Source organism: Corvus moneduloides, chromosome 3 (genome assembly GCF_009650955.1).
Source record: "Corvus moneduloides isolate bCorMon1 chromosome 3, bCorMon1.pri, whole genome shotgun sequence".
NCBI lineage: Eukaryota > Metazoa > Chordata > Aves > Passeriformes > Corvidae > Corvus > Corvus moneduloides.
In genome coordinates this window covers 2,675,475-2,695,842 of record NC_045478.1, presented here as the reverse complement: position 1 = coordinate 2,695,842, position 20,368 = coordinate 2,675,475, and the positions used below count along the sequence as shown (strand labels likewise).

Genomic DNA, 20,368 nt, shown 5'->3' with positions numbered 1-20,368 from the left:
ATTTGGAATGCTGGAGAGCAATAAAGGACCATGTATTAGGATGAAAGAACAGCTCAGTCCCAGCTCGGGCTGGGATGTGGAGCTCTCAGCAATGCAGGAAAAAACACCTCTAACAGAGGGGAAAAAATCTCTTTGCTTTTGCTTTACCATTGACTTGCACAGGATTAATTTTGATTAATTATTAGACTGAGGGGTTTCCATAAGCAGCATTTTCTGGATAGCTCCAAAACATTTCACAGAATCCTAAAATGATTTGGGTTGGAAGGGACCTTAAAGATCACCCAGTCCCAACCCCCTCCCGTGGCCAGGGACACCTTCCACTAGCCCAGGTTGATCCAAGCCCCGTCCAGCCTGGCCTTGGACACTTCCAGGGATGGGGCAGCCACAGATTCTCACAGTGGTTCTGTCCCAGAGGTTTGACAGCACCTGAGCAGGGGCTGAGCTCTCTGAAGGTGCTCTTAGTAAAAATAAAATTAGTTAATATTAGCCTAAAATAAATTAGTCCAGCTAATAATTAGCTGTAAGATGCACTAACCCAGAGTTATCCTACAACAACTAATGATAATGAGCAAATTAACATCTCCCCCTGGGTTTCAGCTTTCCAAGGGGATCAGCACCTTCCGATGCCACATCTCTGCTTTGCATCTGAGCTTAGCAAACAACCGAGTCCTGCGTGACCCAGCAGTGTGGAAAATCCGTGTTCTCCAGAGGATTATGGCCCCTCTTGCCCAAGTCCTGCCCCCTTCATTTCATTTCTCCGGCCTCTGCCTCACTCCCTGTCTCATGGTGACATCTCCTGTTGGTGCCTGTGTCCACATCGGTGACATGGAGCAGGTTGGCCTCAGAAGGAAGCATAACGTGGAAGTTCTGACTTTTATTTTCAAAAATCTTCTCTCAGGGTAATTTAATTGCTATTAAAGAGATGAATAAAAGGAGACAATACTCCAGAAACACCATCTGTGTCCCAGCCCTGGAACGAGCAACCCTGAGATGTGATCCACTGTCCACACCCTCGGTGAAGAAAGGTTTTCCCCTTATGGCTGTTTCCTTCTCGATCCAGCCCTGGTAGCTGTAAACAGATGTTAAAATCCTGTGGTTTGGATTTCCTCCACTGACGATGCCGACCTGGAACCACTTCATGGTGTCCCAGTAGCTGCAGACCAGAGGTCCCCCGCCGTCCACCTGCGGCAGAAGGAGGAATGTTACAGCTGGGTCAAACCTCAGGTCCCTCAGAGCATTTGCTTCCCACAGGCTGAGTGGGAAAATCAATCTCTGTCTCAGGTCCGGGAGGATTTGGGGAGAAAAAAAGGGAATTTGCATTCAAAATTTCACAGCTCAGCCCTGAGATCCTGCAGAATAAAGAGATACAGAAGCCAGGAGGAGGAGATCAGTCCCAAGCTCTGGCTCAGTGCACTGCCCTGTCATTCCCAGCCTTTTCCACATGCTCCCATGGCCCCAGGAGGATACCTGAGACCTGTCAGCAAGAGACAACATCCCAGAGAGAAACGGAACATTTGCTGTGACTGCTCACTCAGTCCTTGTCTTCTCTGCAAAGCTGCTGCGTGGAGGTGCTGGGTACCTGCCACTGTGAATTTTGGGGGCTGGCAGCCAGAAACTGGGCAGGAGATGAAAAATAATCCTGACAAATCCTTCTTGAAGCCACAGCCACTTGCTTGAAAACTTTCCCACCTCTGCAAGGAAAACCACCACTCACCCAGCGTGGGCAAGGCTTCAAATGTAGCCACCTCAAAAAGAGGAATTTTCTCCTGTTGGCTGCTGTAGCTGCAACACCAAGAGCACATTTATTACCACAGGCCTAGGCCCTAGGGCATATCACCATGTCCCACAGCCATAGGGAGGAGGAGGAGAGAAGATCCAGCAGGCAGGAATTGTGCAGCAAGATTGATTTATTTAATTATTTTACAAACTCTTTTATAGACTTTTTTCTTCATAGTCTAATTGGACAAAGGATCAGCCACCCCTTGGGGGTGATTGGCTAAAATCTTAAAACATCCATTGTCAAAATATTTTTCTACTGTACTGTAAACAAGACTTTTCAAGGCTGCAGGTGTTTGGTTGTTTACATAACTCTGCTACCTCTTCTGTGAGAGAGAAAAGTCTCCCACAGACTTAGAAAATAGCAAGAAAATCCTTGCTAGCAGCCTTTTTGTATCCATACACATCCAGCTCTGGAATCTCTGGACACAAACCCAGGGAGAAGAGAGAGCGGCACAAAATCTACCCAAGGCAGGTGCAGCACTTTTCTGAGGGAAGACTGGGAGAGCTGGGGGTGTTCACCTGGAGAAGGATCCAGGGAGACCTCAGAGCCCCTTCCAGGACCTAAAGGGGCTCCAGGAGAGCTGGAGAGGGACTTGGAACAAGGGCTGGAGGGACAGGACACAGGGAATGGCTTCTCACTGAGGGCAGGGATGGATGGGATATTGGGAAGGAATTCCTGGCTGTGAGGGTGGTGATGCCCTGGCACAGGGTGCCCAGAGAAGCTGTGGCCGTCCCTGGATCCCTGGCAGTGTCCAAGGCCAGGTCGGATGGGGTTTGGAGCAACCAGGGCTAGTGGGAGGTGTCCCTGCCCATGGCAGGGGGTGGAACTAAAGGATTTTTTAGATCCTTCCAAGCCAAACCAGTCTGAGATTCCAGGACATCTTCAGTGCTGTGCAGCCCCTGCTATAAATAAGTTTCCTTCCACAGTGGGTTTGAATCTTTTTTTCCACCCTTTCTCCAGCACTTGTGGTAAACAAATTCAACACAAATCCACTTCCCAAGACAGCAAACTTTACTGGGAAATGTTGTCCTTCCCTGTTTGCACACTACTTTGGGAAACATCTTTGTCATTAACAGATGAAACCCCTTCTGCCAGCAGCTACCCTGAGCTAACACACATTAATTAACGAGCAAGGAAGAGGCTGAAGTTCCCTGTGCAGCTCATCAGCACTCGCTGAAGTTTATGGCTGAATTCCCACTCCAGTAGCTGGAGGGCTCTGGTCATTAATATTCTTATACTTTTTTTTCCTTTTTTTTTTCAGTTCAGTATTCAGTCAGGAGGCAAAAATTAAGATAAATGCAGAGGAAATGTTCATAGAATCACAGAATATCCTGAGCTGGAAGGGACCAACAAAGATCAGAGGCTTATAAACTCATTCAGGCTGGAAAAGATCTTTCAGACTGTTGAGTCCAAACATAAAATCAACACTGTTTGTTGTTACTGTAGCCACGTCCTTGCACCTCAAGCAGTGCTGCTGGACTCTCTTCAGCCTCAGCATCTAAAGACATTTCCCCACCCCATTTCAGCCAAGAACTCCCGTGAAAACCACAGAGGTGCCCTTGCAGCGACCTTGGAGCCGCGCGTTGCGGACGTCCTTGGCGATGGCATCCTGTGGGGATGAATGAGCATCCACGCACGATTCGATTACCGGGGATTTCACTGCGGATCCCCTCGGGGCAGGAACGGGCCGAACGCATTATCCTAGCGGCGAGAGGAAGGCGCTGGGAGCCTCCCACACGGGGATGACGAGCGGAGTCTGGAGAGTGGGAGCCCGGGATGCTCCGCGCCGGCTTTTTCCCAGCAGGAAAAGGAGATTTTCAGCACCGGCCGAGCCCCTGCACAGATGGGTTTCAGCCTCCAATTTGGAGGCTGTTCACACTCGTAAAGGATCTTCCTTCCTGGGGTATCGGAGCACCAGTGAATTCCTGGTGCCCTGTGACTGTCCCCTGGGGAATTGTCTTGCCGCGTTTCCTGGCTGGGAAAGCCGCGGCTGGCGAGGGATGTGATTCGCACGAGGCCGCGGCAGAGCCAGCGATCCCTATTTGAACTCTGCCTCACCCAGTTTCCCTCTCAAATCACATCTGCTCTTCCCCTGTTTTCCTCTTTAACCACGTCAATTTGGTTCCCTGCCTGGTTGGTGGGGAAAGGGGGATGTTTCCGCAGGGCTTGGGGGATCAGTAATTTAAAACTTTTGGGCAGAGAGGGAGCTCAGGAATGTTCTGACAGCCCAGGCAGCAGCGGCAAATCAATTTCCATAATCCATAATCCCAAATCCTCCTTCAGATCCCTTTCCACATGGGCTGAGCTGCTCTGCTTCCTGGGTGCTACTTCTCACACGCCATTTCTCTTAATTTCAGCTATTTAACATGAAGATTTTAGCACAAAATGGGCCAAGTCATCCTCTCCGTGTGATAATCTTGCTCACATAATTACAGCAGCAGCCCAGATGAATTGGGAGCCTGGTTTTTATAGGGCTAAAGATGGAGAAAATAAACTCAGTCCTTGGACACTTCTGAATACCCCTGTATCCACCTTAAGCTCTCAGGAAGGCAGGCCCAAGGTTTTCCATCCTTGCGTAAGAGAGGGTGTGGGAGGAGCGAGTTTTTGAGTGCTGGGACAATTATCTCAGCTCTGTGATGCTTCCAGCAACGCTAATTTAATGACCGCTCAGGTTAACGACTCTGAGGATCGAAGAATTATTAAATGCTGCTTTTTCAGGCTCCTGTATCCTGGTGGTGAAACTCTCCTGGTCAGCAGCACACACCAGACACCTGCTCCTGCTTTTCCCTCTAAGTGCCAACTTTCTGGATAGACGAAAATCACCTAAAAATAGCAGCTTTGCTTCTGTTTCATGTTTCTTGTCATCTCGAAGATGAGCGAAAAGCAAGCGCAACAAATCAGATCTGGTGCTGAACTCCTGCCTTAAACGTGTTAATCCTCCCATTAGGAGAGGTGAAAGCAATGATACATTCACTGATAAATAGCTGTGGGTTGTATAAAATCTGTCACTGCCTAACAAGGTGCTTTGTTCACTGAAGCTGACCAAAAATTTCATCTTTTTCACTGCGGCCAAAACCGTGGTTTTTTGGGATTTTTTTTTGTGAGCACCAGGATCCTTTCTGCTGCCTTTAGTGGGCTTTGGATCAAAAGTGTAATCTCTCTTTTTCATTTGTATTCGTGTCTGCAGCACAGTCATTGATCAGAACAAACACGTTTATCCACATAAATCTTCCAAGGTGGGAGAAGCTCTGGGGGTGGGAGAACAACTCATCTGATCCTCATTAGGTGGATGCACAATCCCTGCAAGTCATTGCTGGTTGCATTTTCACGTTGGTGAGTTCTGTGCAAATTGGAGACAATCAGCACGGGAATAACAACACCGGGAATAACAACAGCGCCCATCAGAGCTGTCCTGGCTGCTGGAGGCAAAGGCTTTGGCAAACATCATTTGCCTGGTTGTTTCCAGCTGTCTTTAAAGTGGGAGGAAGGAGGCTGTGGCCACGTTAATGTGCAGGTATCAGAAATGCACCAGGTAACACAGGGAACCTGGACTCCTCTCACACAAACCCTTCGAGAACCTTCAGCTCCTCTGTCCATCCATCCCCTGGCTGGAAAATGGGAGGAGACAGCCCAAATCCACCCACTGTGATGTCAGCAGGGGCCATTAGTGACCGTGGTGGCACAGACAGTTCAGTAGCCTCTGGCCGAGCCCATGTGGCCCAGGCTCCTGTCTCTGCCTGTCATCTGCAGCAAGTGCTCAGGGGAGGAGAACGAGGAACAGGACAACTATTTGCAGAGTTGTATTTACATCCCAGCAGTTAATGGCCTCAGAGAGATCTTCATCCAGGAAATTACCTAATTGCTTTTTGAATCCATTTATCCCTGAGGATAAATACCCACAACATCCTGGTCAGCGACTCCCATGGTTTAATTATCTGATGGATGAAAAAACACTTCCTTCTCTTTGTTGTGGATCTGCTGCCTGATAGGGCCATCTGACACCCCTCCTTCATGTGTTTGGAGCAGCGGTGACACGAGGACAGCTCTCGACTCCTCTGTGTGCTGCCCATGAGGTCGGAAATGTGCCACATCCCCATCAGACATCTCTCCTACAAGCATCACAGTCTTGCTCTGCTATTCCCTGTGCTGCTGGGAGCTCTTCCAGGTCCCTGTTCATCCATCCTGTTCTACTTTCCTCCTTTTCTAAAATTGCCACTCCTTTCTCAGATGGAGTGGACAGGAATCACACACAGGGAAGCTCCCAGGAGTAGTGCTCTGGCACAACACATTTGCTTTGCCACCTATTCCTGTCCTAATAACTCCTAATGCTCTCGTTGCCCTTTTGACCTCCCCAGAGCCTCAAGCTGATGTTTTTGAAGGGCTACCCACAGTTCTTCTGACATGGTAATAGCTGAATTAGAGCCTACTATGGCCAGTGTACAGCTGGAATTGCTTCTCCATATATCTGTTCCTTTTTCTTTATCAATAATGAGCTGCAGCTGCTGTTTTAACCTCCAGTATAATGGGACCTGCTGCACCTCTGCACAGCCACCTTTCACTTTGACCACTTTGAAGAATGCTGTGGCATTGGTCAACTTGGTCATCTTGGCATTTGCCCTCCTGGGACATCAAAATTCCCTGCATGGATGCCAACACAACTCTCCTTGTAAGTTCTTTCTCTGTTCAAATCCCTTCCACTTCATGACAGCTCAGTTTCTCCAGGAGCCTTTGGTGAGGAATCTCCTTACAAGAGTTTTGGGAATCTCAGAATGTGTTTGATGGCTGGACCGCCTTTTTCAACATGCCTGGCAACTCCTTCGAATAATTTGGATGTGCCTGTGAGTCACAGCTTTCCCTCAAAGCTGTCATTGAATGAGAAGCAGCTCCTCTGAGCCATCACAGCCACTCCCCACTCCCAGGGCAAGCTGGGATTTTGTGTTCAGCTGGATCCAGAGGAGTTCTGTTTCCCAGCAGGCACACAAAGCCATGCTGGACTCCCAAACAGCTTCAGTTTGAGGGACCAAAAGTTACGACCCAGAGGAAGAAAGCAGAAGAGACACCCAACATCATCCTCATCGTCATCCCAGGTTCTTGCATGGGGAATTAATTTTTCCCATATTAAAGAATGACGCCATCAGAGCCTGAATGTGCTCACTTGTCCGCCCGCATCATAAAATGATGAAGTGATGAAAGCCCTGTAAAATCACGGGCCACGGGAAAAGTGTTCTGATTCTTGGAGCTACACCTCAAAGGACCCTTCAGAAGAAAACTGAAGGAACTGCAAATGCAGAAACACCTCTCCACTGCTTTGTTCTGGGGCTTCCCAGGACACGTTCCTGCTTAAAGCAATCTGTCCCTGGGGGAAATAAAAACCACCTCATGGTGGTAGCGATAGTTCAGTGATGGGAAATCCACGACAAGGATGGGGAGCGGATCACTCTGTTCAGTAGGATAAGAGGAAACAGCCTCAGGTTGCACCAGGGGATGTTTAGATTGAATATTAGGAAAAATGTCTTCACTGAAAGGGTTGTCCAGCCTGGCAAAGATGTCCAGGGCAATGGTCGAGTCCCCATCCCTGGAATGTTCAGAAAACAGGTGGATGTGGCACTTGGGGACATGGGTCAATGGTGGCCTTGGAAGTGCTGGGATAATGGTTGGACTTGATGATCTCAGAGGGCTTTTCCAGCCTCAGTGGTTCTGTGATTCTATTATTAAAATACAATAATAAAGTACTTTTGTGCAGTTTGTAATAACTTTGGACTGAAATTGGGATAGTTGTGACTCCTGGCTTCCAGGAAACCTTTGACTGATAGGCAGAAGAACTTAAAACCTCAAGAGCTCCTGTGGATACTCCCCATCCCTCCAGACTGCAGCCAGACCATCATTTTCCACCTCTCTTCAGGGACTGACCACACTATCCTGGTTTGTGCTCTTCTCCTTGAATCCATGACAGTTACCTATAAAAACACAGTTTTCATTGGCAGGCTCTTTTTCTTAAAAAAATTCTATTTCACAAGTCTTTCTTGGCAGTTTTGGGGCCATGTTAAGACCAGCAAAAGGATTCAAGACTTTGTGAAAGAATGCCAGAGCTTTTCCAGTGCAAGTGTCAGGCTCCCATTGCAGTCACTGGGGCGTGGTTTGAGGTGGGAGCAGTGGGATACCAGGGGATATCCTGGGATATCTAATGGAGAATTAAATGTAGGCAACTGTCCTGCCTTGGAGCCAGGTGTCTCCCTGTGATCTTAACCCCTTCAGCTTGATTTCAGTTCACAGGGAGCAATAAACACACGCACAGGGCTTGATCTCATTTTAACACAGATGCTTAAAACCATCTCAGTGACTCCCAGCACCAGGGCTTTTGTCTCCCTGTTGGTGGAAAGATGGTTCTGTAGATGCTGATGGTTATAAAACAGACACTCATGAAATGGCTGGGAAAACCCCATCTGGGTTTGCATAGCAACTGCTGCTTTTGCTCCAGCTCTGTGGGGTGAGAGCCCTGTAAAGGGGATTTTCAGAGATGGGACAAGGGGAAATGGTTTTAACCTGACAGAAAGCAAGGTTGGATGGGATATTGGGAAGGAATTCTTGCCTGTGAGGGTGGGGAGGCCTTGGCCCAGGGTGCCCAGAGAAGCTGGGGCTGCCCCTGGATCCCTGGAAGTGTCCAAGGCCAGGTTGGATGGGGCTTGGAGCAACCTGGGATAGCAGAAGACGAGCTTTAAGGTACTTTTTGTACCCTAACCACTGTGTGATTTATGGCCAAAATCCACTCCTGCTGCAGGCTGTGGGAGGCAGTGGATACCTGCAGCCCGGGACTCACCTGAGCTGGAACCACCCCACTGCTCTTGGGGGTCACACAACGATTCCTTCCCATGAAATCAGAGCAGGACCTGGCCCCCCTTCATGTGCTGCTGAACTGTAGATGACCTCTGACTCCAGCTGAACACACTTTGTCCTAATCACCACATCAGAGTTCCCCCCACAGCCCCTCAGAACTATAATTGGGCCATTTACTGAATTTTGCCTGGGCAGGGAAGGCACTGAAGGAGGCATTTGCTTTGTGAGCCCCTTATACTCTAATTATTGTTCAAGTTACCATTGCATCAGAGCCTAACAAAAGACGCTTAAGAAAGCAAGGAATGAGACATCAGTTGTGGTTCATGGGGTCATGGAAGAAATGTAGCACACAAAAAAATAATACATAGGCCATCTCCAGTGTCTGTTCTTTAGCACTTGTACCCCCTGAACATCCATTAATGTTAATGTTTATGACTAAATAGAACTATAAGTCAATTACGGCTCCTGGTAGTGTTAATTCCCAGCCAATCCATATATTTGTCTGCAGAACTGCCAGGGAATTGGGATAGATTTTTCTTTTTAAGGGAATAGATTCTTTTTTTTAAAAGTACAAATACTTGGGAGCTCTGCTATTCAATCTCCTTGAGTTATTAGAGGAATATGGTCAGTTATCCACAAATTAGGCTGGTCTGGTATGAAGGCAGCTGGTGAAATGTCTGAGCCTTTTTATTCATGGCCTTTCTGTTCATAGAATGGCCTCAAGCTGCACCAGGGGAGGTTCAGGTTGGGCATCAGGAGGAATTTCTTCCACTATCCCAGGTTGCCCCAAGCCCTGTCCAACCTGGCCTTGGACACTCCCAGGAATGGGGCACCCACAGCTTTACCTGTGCCAAGGCCTCACTACCCTCATAGGGAAGAACTCCTTCCTAATATCCCATCTAAATCTCTCTTCTGGATTAAAACCATTCCCCTTTGTCCTGTCACTGTCTCCCCATGTAAAAAGTTGTTCTCACCATCACAGCTCACAGATTTGGATCCAGATCTGGATCATGTGGATTTACAACCTCGAGTCCAGCAACTTGCCTGCCTTAGCCTGGCTTTGGACATGAAAACACATATCCTGATCCTCAGCAAATCCCAGGAAAGGTTAACATCAGGCTTTTATCTCCTCTGTGTCCAGAGTTCCTGGGGCCACAGCTACAGGAGCAAACTCAGCATCTCCAGGGCTTGTTCCCTGACCAGGAATCTCTGCCTTGCCCAGCTTCTAATCCTTCCTGGCCTCTCCACAGTGACTCGTGGGTGGCTCCTGATCCATGCAAGAGCTGGAGCCTGGAAGTCCTCCAGGAGACAGCTGGTTGGCACAGACCAACACCATGCCCAGGGCTGCTCTGTCTCCATGACAGAGACGAGGATGGGAAGGATTTGGGTCTTTTGAAATCTGGACTCACTCTCCTCTGACACAAACCCTGTAATCCTTACAGACAATCATAGCCTGAGAGCCTGCACTGCCCACAGTGCAGATGAATTGTCCAGTTCTGGGCCCCTCCCTCCAAGAAGGACCTTGAGGGGCTGGAGCATGTCCAGGGAAGGGGATGGAGGTGGAGAAGAGGCTGGAGCACCAGGAGTGGCTGAGGGAGCTGGGAAAGGGGCTCAGCCTGGAGGAGGCTCGGGGGAACCCTGCACAACTCCCTGACAGGAGGGGGCAGCCAGGGGGGTCAGGCTCTGCTCCCAGGGAACAGGGACAGGATGAGGGAAAACAGCCTCAAGCTGTGCCAGGGGAGGGTCAGATTGGATATCTGGAACAATTTGCTCACAGCGAGAGTGTTCAGGCACTGGCAGGGGCTGCCCAAGGAGGTTTGGAGTCCCCATCCCTGGAGGTGTCCAAGGAAGGCCTGGACGTGGCACTCAGTGCTCTGGGCTGGGTGACGAGGTGGGGATTGGTCACAGGATTGACTCAGTGATCTTGGAGGTCTTTTCCAACCTAAATAATTCTGGGATTCTGCCCAGTGGCCCCTGCTGCAGAAGAAGCATCAGGTTCAGCTCTGTCCTGTCCCAGGCCATGACCAGGCAACCCACTACGGAGAAGCCATCAGGTTTCTGACCCAGCCCAGTGAGGCCAAAAGTGACCTCCATGGCTTTAACCAGCACTTCCCAGAAAGCCAGAAAACCATCCAGCAGCAAAACACTTCCCTGCCAGCAAATCAGCAAAATCTGGTGACAAGCCTTGTCACTTTTTTCATCCCTGAAAAGCACCACTTCTACCCTCAGCTCTGGTTTTGTCCTGTTCTCTTTATTCCAGTTTACAAGACATTCCTGTCTGGTCAAGATCCCACTACAAACAGGGAGATGCTGGATTCTGAGCATTATCACTCATGCAAAGCTCGTGTGCTTCCACTGCTTGGAAAGCTCACATTCCTGCTTCATTCCTCAGATGACTCTGACATTATTGTGGATCAAAATAGCTTCTTCATCAGCTTTCTGAATCCAGGACATTCATTTTGCTGGGAACAAGCATTCCTGCTATTTCACCAGCATCATTCACCCACAGAACTTCAGGCTGGGCTGGGCAGTGCATTCTTTAATCCTGTTAATGTTATCCTGTAGCAGGTTCCTTTTTAAGACTTTTTGATTGAATTTAATGGAGGTGAAAGTCCTTCCTTGAATGATTTCAGAGGCAGAGGCTCTGAAACATCATTTTGCAAAGTAAACATCCCTTGGCTGCCCACAGTTCTTGTACCCTCTGCCTCTCTCTCTGTCCTGGGTGCTGATTTATTTCCTTCAATGAGTAATTCCTACAGGATGGAGATGTCCATCCATGTATCTGCCCACCCAGCCCCCTCCAAACCCATGGATATATCTAAAATACAGCTGGATGGGGCTTGGAGCAACCTGGGCTAGTGGAAGATGTCCCTGCCCATGGCAGGGGGTTGGAACTGGATGAGATTTAAGGCCCTGTCCAACCCAAACCAAGGAAACCATTGCCCGGTGGAGGACGGAAATCTCAGTCTGGAACCAGAGGCTGCAGGAGAGCCCAGTCCTTGGCAGGCTCTCAGGAGAGGGGTTGGAAGTTGGATGCTATGAAAGACAAAGTGGTTTTTGGCATCCAGACTTCGTTTGACACCAGGACAGTGATCCTGAGGGTGGAATGTGTTCTGAGGGCACAAGTTCGGAGTGAGTTTTGCCTCATTTGAGTGTTTGTGTCAGCTCAAATGCTTTATAATTTAGCTTGTAAAGTCCCTCATTCTCTGTCACCAACTCACTGCCACAAGATGTGACTTGTTCTGGCACCCACAGAACAACCAAGCATATTTGGGTCAGAGCCAAGGCCTCACCTGAGAAATGTTTTTAATATTTAAATTAAACACCCCCAGATTAAACCTCCCTCCCAATTCTTTTGCCTTGAACCTCATGGACAACCATTCCTGTCTCCTTTCCAGCTGTAACCTGGCCATGAAGCAGACCAGGAATGCTGGTCCCTTTACCTGGCAGCCTCCTCCTCCTCCTCCTCCTTGCTCCGTCTCAGCACACATCACGCTCCCCACAAGGTGTGGGATCTGCTCCAGGCATTTCTCCCTGCTGATGAGCTTCATCTGTGTTTTCTGCAGCACATGGGATGCTGTGGCAAATGAGAAGGATCAACAAAGCTGCAGAGCAGCTGGAGACTTCCCTTGGGAAGGATCTCAGCTGGATTTCTAAAGTATCCCAGAGCAATGGGGTCTCTGGGCAGAACTGTAGGATCTTGGGGTCACAGGGGCTTACAGGGGATCCCCAAGTGTTGGCAATTATGTTTGTGCTCCTGAGTTTATCACAGGATCCCAGAATGGTTTGTTTTGGAAGGGATCTTAAAGATCATCTCATTCCACCCCCCCCACCATGGGCAGGGACACCTTCCACTATCCCAGGTTGCTCCAAGCCCTGTCCAGCCTGGCCTGGAACACTTGCAGGGATGCCAGACTGCTGGGAAACCCCCAAAGGGCTGGATTATCCTGCTGGTGGTCTCAGTGATGACCTGAGATGAGCTGCACTGCACACCTGGGGTTTCCCACTTGTGATTTTTTGGGAACTCAGCCTGAGGGGCTCTTCATGAGATCCTGTGCAAGCCCCTGCAGGTCGAAGTCCACTGAGCTTTCCCCAGAATTCTAATCTCAGAATTACAGAATCATGGAATAATTTACATTGGAAACAACCTTTAGGATCATCCAGTCCAACCACTCCCCCAGCACTGCCAAGGCCACCTCTGACCCATGTCCCCAGATGCCACATCCACACAACTTTTAAATCCCTCCAGGGATGGGGACTCCAACACTGCCCTGCATAGCTGTTCCAACGCCCAACAACTCTTCCAGGGCAGAATTTTTTTCCTGATATCCAATGGAAACATTGTTTACCCTGGGGAGGGCTGCAAGGCCATGCCTCACCCAGCTGTATCTTCACAAAGTGGCTCTCGGGATGGCAGCACACAAAGGAAATATCTGCTTTATTCTTCCCTTGGGGTGGGAATACAGAAATCACAGCTGGCACCCGCAAGTGACAAAAGGACTGAAAATGTGCTGGGCTACTTGGAAACCCCACGGATCTCACCCATGTTTCTCTCTAAAGTGAACCTGAGTCTGAAGGATAAGGCTGAGATCTCCAGATGATTTGAAACTCACCCCTTCTTCTGTATTTCCCTGAGCTAAATCCTCCCGGAACCTTCAGGAAACGGGGACTCAGTGACAAGATCTAACGATGAAAAGTTGTCACGTCCCTTTTCCAGCTAAGACGGAAGTGCCCAAAGATGAAAATTCTTTGGTGTAGGAATCTCCAGGGAGATGGGGGCCCTCTGCTCTGGAGCCAGGCTGGGAGAGCTGGGAGTGTTCACCTGGAGAAGAGAAGGCTCTGGGAAGACTTTAGAGCCCCTTCCAGGGCCTAAATGGGCTCCAGGAGAGCTGGAGAGGGACTTGGGACAAGGGATGGAGGGACAGGACACAGGGAATGGCTTCCCAGTGCCAGAGGGAAGGGATAGATGGGATATTGGGAAGGAATTCTTGGCTCTGTGGGTGGTGAGGCCCTGGCACAGGGAGAGAATCTGTGGCTGCCCCTGGATCCCTGGAAGTGTCCAAGGCCAGGTTGGACAGGGCTTGGAGCAAGGTGGGATGGGATGTGCTTTAAGGTCCTTTCCAACCCAAACTGCTCTATGATCCTGTATTTTTCGGCTTTGCCCATTTCACACCATCACACTCCCCTCTCACCACACTCAGCTTCTGCTGGTTTTTTCCTGAAGCCTCTCCCAGACAGAGGGTGGGGGGTGCCCAGGCTGAGCACGTTGACACCAATTTTTGGAAGCAGAATCTGTGTCAGCTGAGACCACACAGTGGCACAGAGCCAATCCCCGGAGCTGCTCCACGGATTTTGCACAGAGGAGCTCAAGAGAAATCCTGCAGAGGGTCTCTGCAGTGGCCACTCTGTTCTAGGAACACGTTACCTTGGTGAAATGGGAGAGTTTCACAACTATAACAGGGTTGTGTGTTACTGTTGTGTGAGGAAAATGAAGCCTAAGAAGGCAAATGCAGAGTTTCATGGAAAAAACAGCAACCCTTTGGAGCAGAATAGCAAGGGTTAAATGGAAAATTCACTTACTGCATCCTGGGAAGGAGCACTCAAGCTCCAAGGCCCTCCCCTGTCCTCCCAGTCCTGATTAATTCTTTCCAATAATGAAACAACTGATTGACTATTTAGTGACATTGGTTCAGGACAGACATTTTGGGTCACATCAGTGCTGTAACTGCTTTAATTAGGGCTTAAATGAGAGCAATTAGCAACAGCAATCTGCAGTTCTAAGCGAGTGAAGGAAGGAGTGGCCAGAACCAATAAGTCAGTCCAGCTCATGGAGGCATTAAGCCAAAGATAGCCCCAGACCTTCACTTCCCTTAGTCCAGACCACCTTAGACCCAGCCTAACTGGGTGATTCATAGAATATCCCAAGATGGAAGTTATCCACAAGGATCCCACAAGGTGAGAAGTGTCCAAGGCCAGGCTGGATGGGGCTCTGAGCAACCAGGGATAGTGGAAGGTGTCCCTGCCCATGGCAGGGGGGTGGAATGAGATGAGCTTTAAGGTCCCTTCCAACCCCCAAATAATTCCATGATTCTGTGCTAATTTACCCACCAGGGTGGAGCTTGTCTTAATGTGGGTGCCAAAAAGAAGTCCAAATTTTGGAGGTGGTGACAAAATAGGTCCCAGATTTTGCTCTGGGGGTCTGTGGGCAACTGGTTCTTGCCCTGAACAGGGAACTGGTGGATGTGCAGAGGCTGGGGGGGGTCTGGATGCGTTAACCAGAGAGGTGGGGAGTGGAACTTTGTCTGGGAAACCCCTCATGGGAGACAATATCCAATTTAAGTGGATAAAATCCATCTTCCATTAGCAAATGCATCTCCCCCAGCACCTCACCTGCACTTGTGTTCTGCCAGCCAGCAGCCCAGCAGTGCTGCCACGTGTCCATGTCACACATGAAGGGCAGGCAGATGGGAATTTTCTCCTTGCTGAACTCGATGGGATTGCTGAGCAGGATGAGGGCAATGTCATTTTGCAAGCTGGTTCTGTTGAATTCCTCGTGCAGGATCAGGCTGTCTGGGTTGTGCTCTTCCAGTGGGCGGCTCAGGTCAACTCCCCCCACTGCCACCGTCAGATCTGCTGGCCTTAAAAGCAGAACAGAAGGAGTGAAGACACAGCAAACATTAAGGATTTGGGTTATAAAGGTTGGTTTCTCTTCCCCCAGAGCAGGGCAGGGTGATGGCTCAGGCAGTTCAGCTACAAATACCCCTGAAATTTACCCTCACTCCTAGGCAAGGATGATTTCCAGGGCAGAGAGGTGCAGAGGTAGAATGTGGAAGCAGCCAGGTTATAAATAACCCACTCCCTACCAGACAGATGGAATGGGCTGGATCTCTTGGATCTCTGTGCCCTGGGCTGGCTGCTCAGACTCTGCTGTCCCCAGCCAGCTGCTCCAGGCTGTGCTGCCACAGGTCATTTGTCACTGAGCAGTCTCGGCTCTCGGATCTGCCACAGTTTGGAGGGGGCTCACAGAGGGTTGGACTCCGCCCCTGGGCACTGCATGGAGTCGATTTATCCAGAATTCAGTGTTTTAAAATTCAGAGTCTCCATGAGGTGAAGGTCTTTGCTGTGTGAAAGCAAAGGTAATTTGGGGGATAGAATGAGCTAGAATGGAATACATCATCTTTTACAAGGTACTGCAACAGGTGTAGATGCACCAGAAATGCCTGGGGCCATCAGGACAGCATCAGGGGCATTTATCCAAGGCTACTCAGGCCACCCCTCAAAGTATTCCCCTTCTGCTTCTCCTCGTTGTGCAGATCTCTGCACATTTCTGTGTTTAAAAATGGGCCTGTTTCCCCCAAAGGAGACAATCCCTGTTTTCAGGGCTCAGTCACATAAATGTGGCATGTGACCCCGAGGAGATGCACATCCTGCACCCACCAGGAGGAATGTCATCCCCCCACTGTGCCTGGGTTGCCCTCCCACCCCTGGAGCACTCACAGCTCTTCTGCAAAGCAGTGGGCCGCTGTTAAAATCCACAGTGCACTGATGATGGTGCCTCCACAGATGTGCTTCCCGTGGCTCTGGATGCTCACGTGCCATGGAAATTCCCCAGGCGTGACGTGTGTCCCTGTGCCAATCCTCTTGCCAGTCTTCTGGAAGGACTCGTAGGATGGTCGGAGGCCACACCCTGGGTACAAAAAGGGACATGTTGGGCACGTTCAGCAGTGTCACAGCCTGTGCTGCTGAACAGCAGGGGCAGGACATCCCTGAGCCCTGAGACAGAAACAACCAGAGAGTCATTGAAACACGGAATCACAGAATGCTTGGGGTTGGAAGGGATTTAAAGATAATTTTTCCAACTCCATTCCAACTCCAACTTCCGCCAGACCAGGTTGCTCCAAACCCCATCCAACCTGGCCTTGGACACTCCCAGGGATCCAGGGGCAGCCACAGCTTCTCTGGGAAACCTGGGCCAGGGCCTCACCATCCTCACAGCCAACAATTCCTTCCCAATATCCCATCCATCCCTGCACTCTGGCACTGGGAAGCCATTCCCTGTGTCCTGTCCCTCCATGCCTTATCCCAAGTCCCTCTCCAGCTCTCCTGGAGCCCCTTTAGGCACTGGAAGGGGCTCTGAGCTCTCTCTGGAGCTTTCTCTTCTCCAGGTGAACACCCCCAGCTCTCCCAGCCTGCCTCCAGAGCAGAGGGGCTCCAGCCCTTGGAGCAGCTCCGTGGCCTCCTCTGGACTCGCTCCAGCAGCCTCCACGTCCTCCTGATGTTGGACCCCACAGCTGGAGGCAGCTCTGCAGGTGGGGTCTCAGCAGAGTAAAGGGTGAGAATGCCCTCCTTGGATCTGTTATTTGATCTCTCCCAAAGCCCCTGACATTCCTGTCACCTCCCCAAACCTAAACTCACCCAAGCACTGCCCAGGCATTTGGGGTGGGAGGGACAATTAACCATCTCCCATAGGCAGGTGGGCTAAAATCCTTGTTTAGGGACTGGAAGATGCATCAGGCTGGGGCACAGGCCACACCTTTATTCCCTCAGCAGAAGGAATAAGCCAAGGCCTGTTTCACTTACCCACGTGTGAATATCCTGCATCTCCTCTGAGCTGAGAATGCTGAGAAACAAAACCTGCCTGGACACTGCTGGTCAGGCAAGCTAAACAGGAGAGGGTAAGGAGCAGCATCTCAATCCATCCTGGGCCGACACTATTCCACAGCTCTCGGAGCAGCGATGCCTCTGCAGACACCTCAGGACATCGCCTGCATTCCATGTCAACACAACCCAGGGTGACATCACAGCACCCGCTCATTCCTGTTGGTGCAGCAGTTGGATGCTCCTTCCTAAGGCAAAAGGTTCACTGAGGGAAAGCTCAGGGATCTCCAAAAGGTTTGTGATTTCTTTTAGCTCTGTTGGGGTGGGGCAGAAGTGAAATTCCTGTCTGCATCCTGGGCTAACCTCACATGATATGGCAAGGGTGGATTTCATGAGATGGGTGCTGTAGCCCTTGCTGGATCTTGAACCACCTTTGAGGACCTCAGGAGCTGGTCCTGCATCAGCTTTCAACTTCAGTTCTGAAGCCTATCAGCATTTCCTGTTAATTTTCTCATTTCCTGTTACTTTTCTCTCTAGTTACACCATGCCTGAGGTATTGACTTGTGTGCACTTAAACAGGACCAGGAGAGTTGCCCCATCCCTGGAAGAGTCCAAGGCCAGGCTGGATGGGGCTTGGAGCAACCTGGGGTGGTGGAAGGTGTCCCTGCCTGTGGCAGGGGGTGGAATGAGGTGATATTCAAGGTCCCTTCCCACCCAAACCATCCTGGCATTCTGTGTTTGTAGGAGAAAGCAGCAGCTCTGTCAAAAGAAAATTTTCAAAAAATGCCAAATCAAAACTATCAAATCAAAATCAAAACCAAACCAAAGGTGTCAGTAAATAATTCAGTGGTGGCAAAATATTTTGGTGTGGGCCAATTGCAGCATCAATGGACCCATTATGCTGATTTTTAGACCAACACATCATTTCCATCAGGACAGGACTTAATAAAAACTCAGTCAGGCTCAGACTTGGGCATATCTGCAATAAGAGCTTTTCCCAAAGACTTTCCAGCTTGTTTCAAACAACTACAGCACAGAGTAGGAGGGGAGGGAGAGGAAAGGAAGGGAACCAAGACACATTTTATGAGCCCCCAGATGATTCAGCATCTGAAATGCTTTGCCTTGGAGCACATCAGGAGTTATCCCACCAGAGCCTGGATTTCGTGGAGGTTCACAGTGCATAGGATGAGGGTAAAACTTTATTTCCTTCTCTTCCTTGCTTCTCTGTCACCTCATGCCAAAGAAATGAGACACGAGTGCTGGTTTCCTTGGCAGTGAGCACTGGAACAACTCCATGGCTGGACAGGTTAAGGACAGGATCAGTTACCACAGCAACAAAAATCTGGAGTGCAGTGTAGGCACGCTTTGGGGCATCTCCAGAAAGAGCCTAATGGGGCAATCCTGCCTGAGGCAGCTCCTGTAAGCCTGGCCCAGGTGTAAATCTGCCAAAAGGACAAGTTTCCACTGGATTTTGAGACTGGGATGAACTCAGCATCAGCTGAGGAGCAAGGGAAGATGGGGAGCTGATTTTTCTGGCACAGACTTACAGCCCATCTTTGGGAACAGCGGGCAGGGCTGCAGCATTGGATTTACAATCCCAAACACTGACTTTGTGGGGCACATTTTTGGTCTCTCCAGGCTTGGAGCACGATCTGATCTGCTGGGTAGGGACAGGGATGGGGATGTTCAGGGAGCTGGTTTGGGCCTTTCTGAGCTTTAAATCTGAGCTGGTGAGCAGGAAACATCAAACCAAGCCATGGAGAAGGAGGTGCTGTGGATTTGTGTCTCTGGGTCCCACTACCTGGCCCTCAAAACTGCCTCACTCCTTGAGCTCTAGACCCATAGGATCCCCATTTCCATACGGGATAAACTGTGCATCCCTACACCCTTTGTCTGCAGCTTTGAGTCTGCACTCTGAGAACCCCACCAATAAATCCAAAATTGATTTTTTCTCTTTCTGGCCGTCCTGCTGTTTTGACTTCACAGTCACTGTGGACTGCCCCAAGTTACGTTTGCCACCAGTCTGCTCTTGGTGGGGACTCCCCAAGTTATTAAATACAAATAATTAATCATAGGGATAATTCTACTCCTCTGTACTGTCAAGCCTGATGATACAGATTTAAAAGCCCTGGTGTTTAATTAGCAAACAGCAGCGTTTTATAATATTTGATAACTTTTTTTACATCTACCCAGATATCTTCTTGGAACACATCACAGAGAACCGTGTTCTTTTCTTGTTCTGTACTTTATTGCAGAGCATGGAACAAAATTTATTTCTTTTTGTGTTTATTCACTTCTTGGACTGTCCAAAAGAATCACATTACAATTTTGATTTTTTCTGGCTAAAATAATTTCAGAAAATAGGCACTACAGGTGGTACTAAATGCTGTGAAAGTGGAGTTGTAGTAGGAGAATCACTGATCTGATCAATTTATCATTCCCAAAGACATCAAATTCCAGGACTGTGACAGGTTAAGAGTCCAACTACATCTCCAGAAGTCAAAGCTCTAGGGACACCAGGAAATTAATTAACCCAAGAGAATCAACAAGTCCAGAGTCATTGGAAATGCAAAACAGCTACAGGTGCAACCACCTCCCAATTCACCCTTCTAACAGCATTTCGAGCCAAACTTTTGGAAGTTTGGATCTCTTTCCACCTCTCCAGATGACAAGGAAACCCTGGGAGCTGCACAGAGCAAGAAGCTGTGATGGGAGAAATTCCTGCCTCTACTTCAGCTTTTAATGTCAACAAAGAGGAAACTGTTCCCATTACGGAAAGCCTCCCCAGCAGATTCCCAAATCTTTATCCATGGATGCTATGGGACCATCCACTGGGGTTGCAGGTCTTTTTCCAAGCTCCCTACAACGCAGTGGAGGTGGTGGAGCAAGCACAGGCTATTTCCTGATGCCGACGGGGCAGGAGACGCCCGTCCCACCCAGGCCACAGTATCCGCCGGGATTCTTGCTGAGGTACTGCTGGTGATATTCCTCGGCGTAATAAAACTCAGGAGCCTCCCGGATCTCCGTCGTGATGGGGCCGAAGCCTCCCTCCGTCAACACCTGTCAGGAAAGACCATGGAAAGCCATCAGTGCTTTGCTGGCTTCCCTGCTGGGAATGATGTTAGGATGCCTCCCTGAAGGAGGCGCAGGCATCTC

General features: G+C 49.5%; 2 protein-coding genes across 5 annotated transcripts in view; both read right to left on the bottom strand.

The window, feature by feature from the left end:
• Positions 1 to 401: 401 nt before the first annotated feature.
• PRSS55 (serine protease 55) lies at positions 402 to 19,343 on the bottom strand. Of its 2 annotated transcripts, XM_032103936.1 has the most exons (5): positions 17,195 to 19,343; positions 16,112 to 16,301; positions 15,005 to 15,252; positions 12,058 to 12,191; positions 402 to 1,182 (listed from the first exon to the last, which is right to left on the bottom strand). In XM_032103936.1, exons 1-5 carry the CDS (start codon positions 17,427 to 17,429, stop codon positions 895 to 897), a joined length of 1,095 nt encoding a protein of 364 aa, XP_031959827.1. In that variant the 5' UTR covers positions 17,430 to 19,343; the 3' UTR covers positions 402 to 894. The 2 variants fall into 2 exon arrangements, with proteins under 2 accessions (XP_031959827.1, XP_031959828.1); XM_032103937.1 differs by lacking the exon at positions 12,058 to 12,191.
• A 95-nt stretch (positions 19,344 to 19,438) lies between these two features.
• MSRA (methionine sulfoxide reductase A) overlaps positions 19,439 to 20,368 on the bottom strand; it is a 237,225-nt gene continuing 236,295 nt past the window's right edge. For 2 of the 3 annotated variants that reach the window (XM_032103940.1, XM_032103939.1), the window contains exon 6: positions 19,439 to 20,272. In XM_032103940.1, coding sequence (XP_031959831.1) covers positions 20,108 to 20,272 — 165 coding nt within the window. In that variant the 3' untranslated portion in view covers positions 19,439 to 20,107. The remainder of the gene's footprint in view (positions 20,273 to 20,368) is intronic. The other variant, XM_032103938.1, reaches the window with a different exon arrangement.

Excerpts from the sequence above, each read along its gene's own strand:
- PRSS55 (XM_032103936.1), bottom strand. The coding sequence starts at position 17,429 with ATGAGCGGGTGCTGTGATGTCACCCTGGGTTGTGTTGACATGGAATGC. Across the intron at positions 12,192-15,004 it reads CTGGCAGAACACAAGTGCAG|CATCCCATGTGCTGCAGAAA; the intron begins GTGAGGTGCTGG and ends CATTTGCCACAG. Across the intron at positions 1,183-12,057 it reads GAGGAGGAGGAGGCTGCCAG|GTGGACGGCGGGGGACCTCT; the intron begins GTAAAGGGACCA and ends CTTCTGCCGCAG.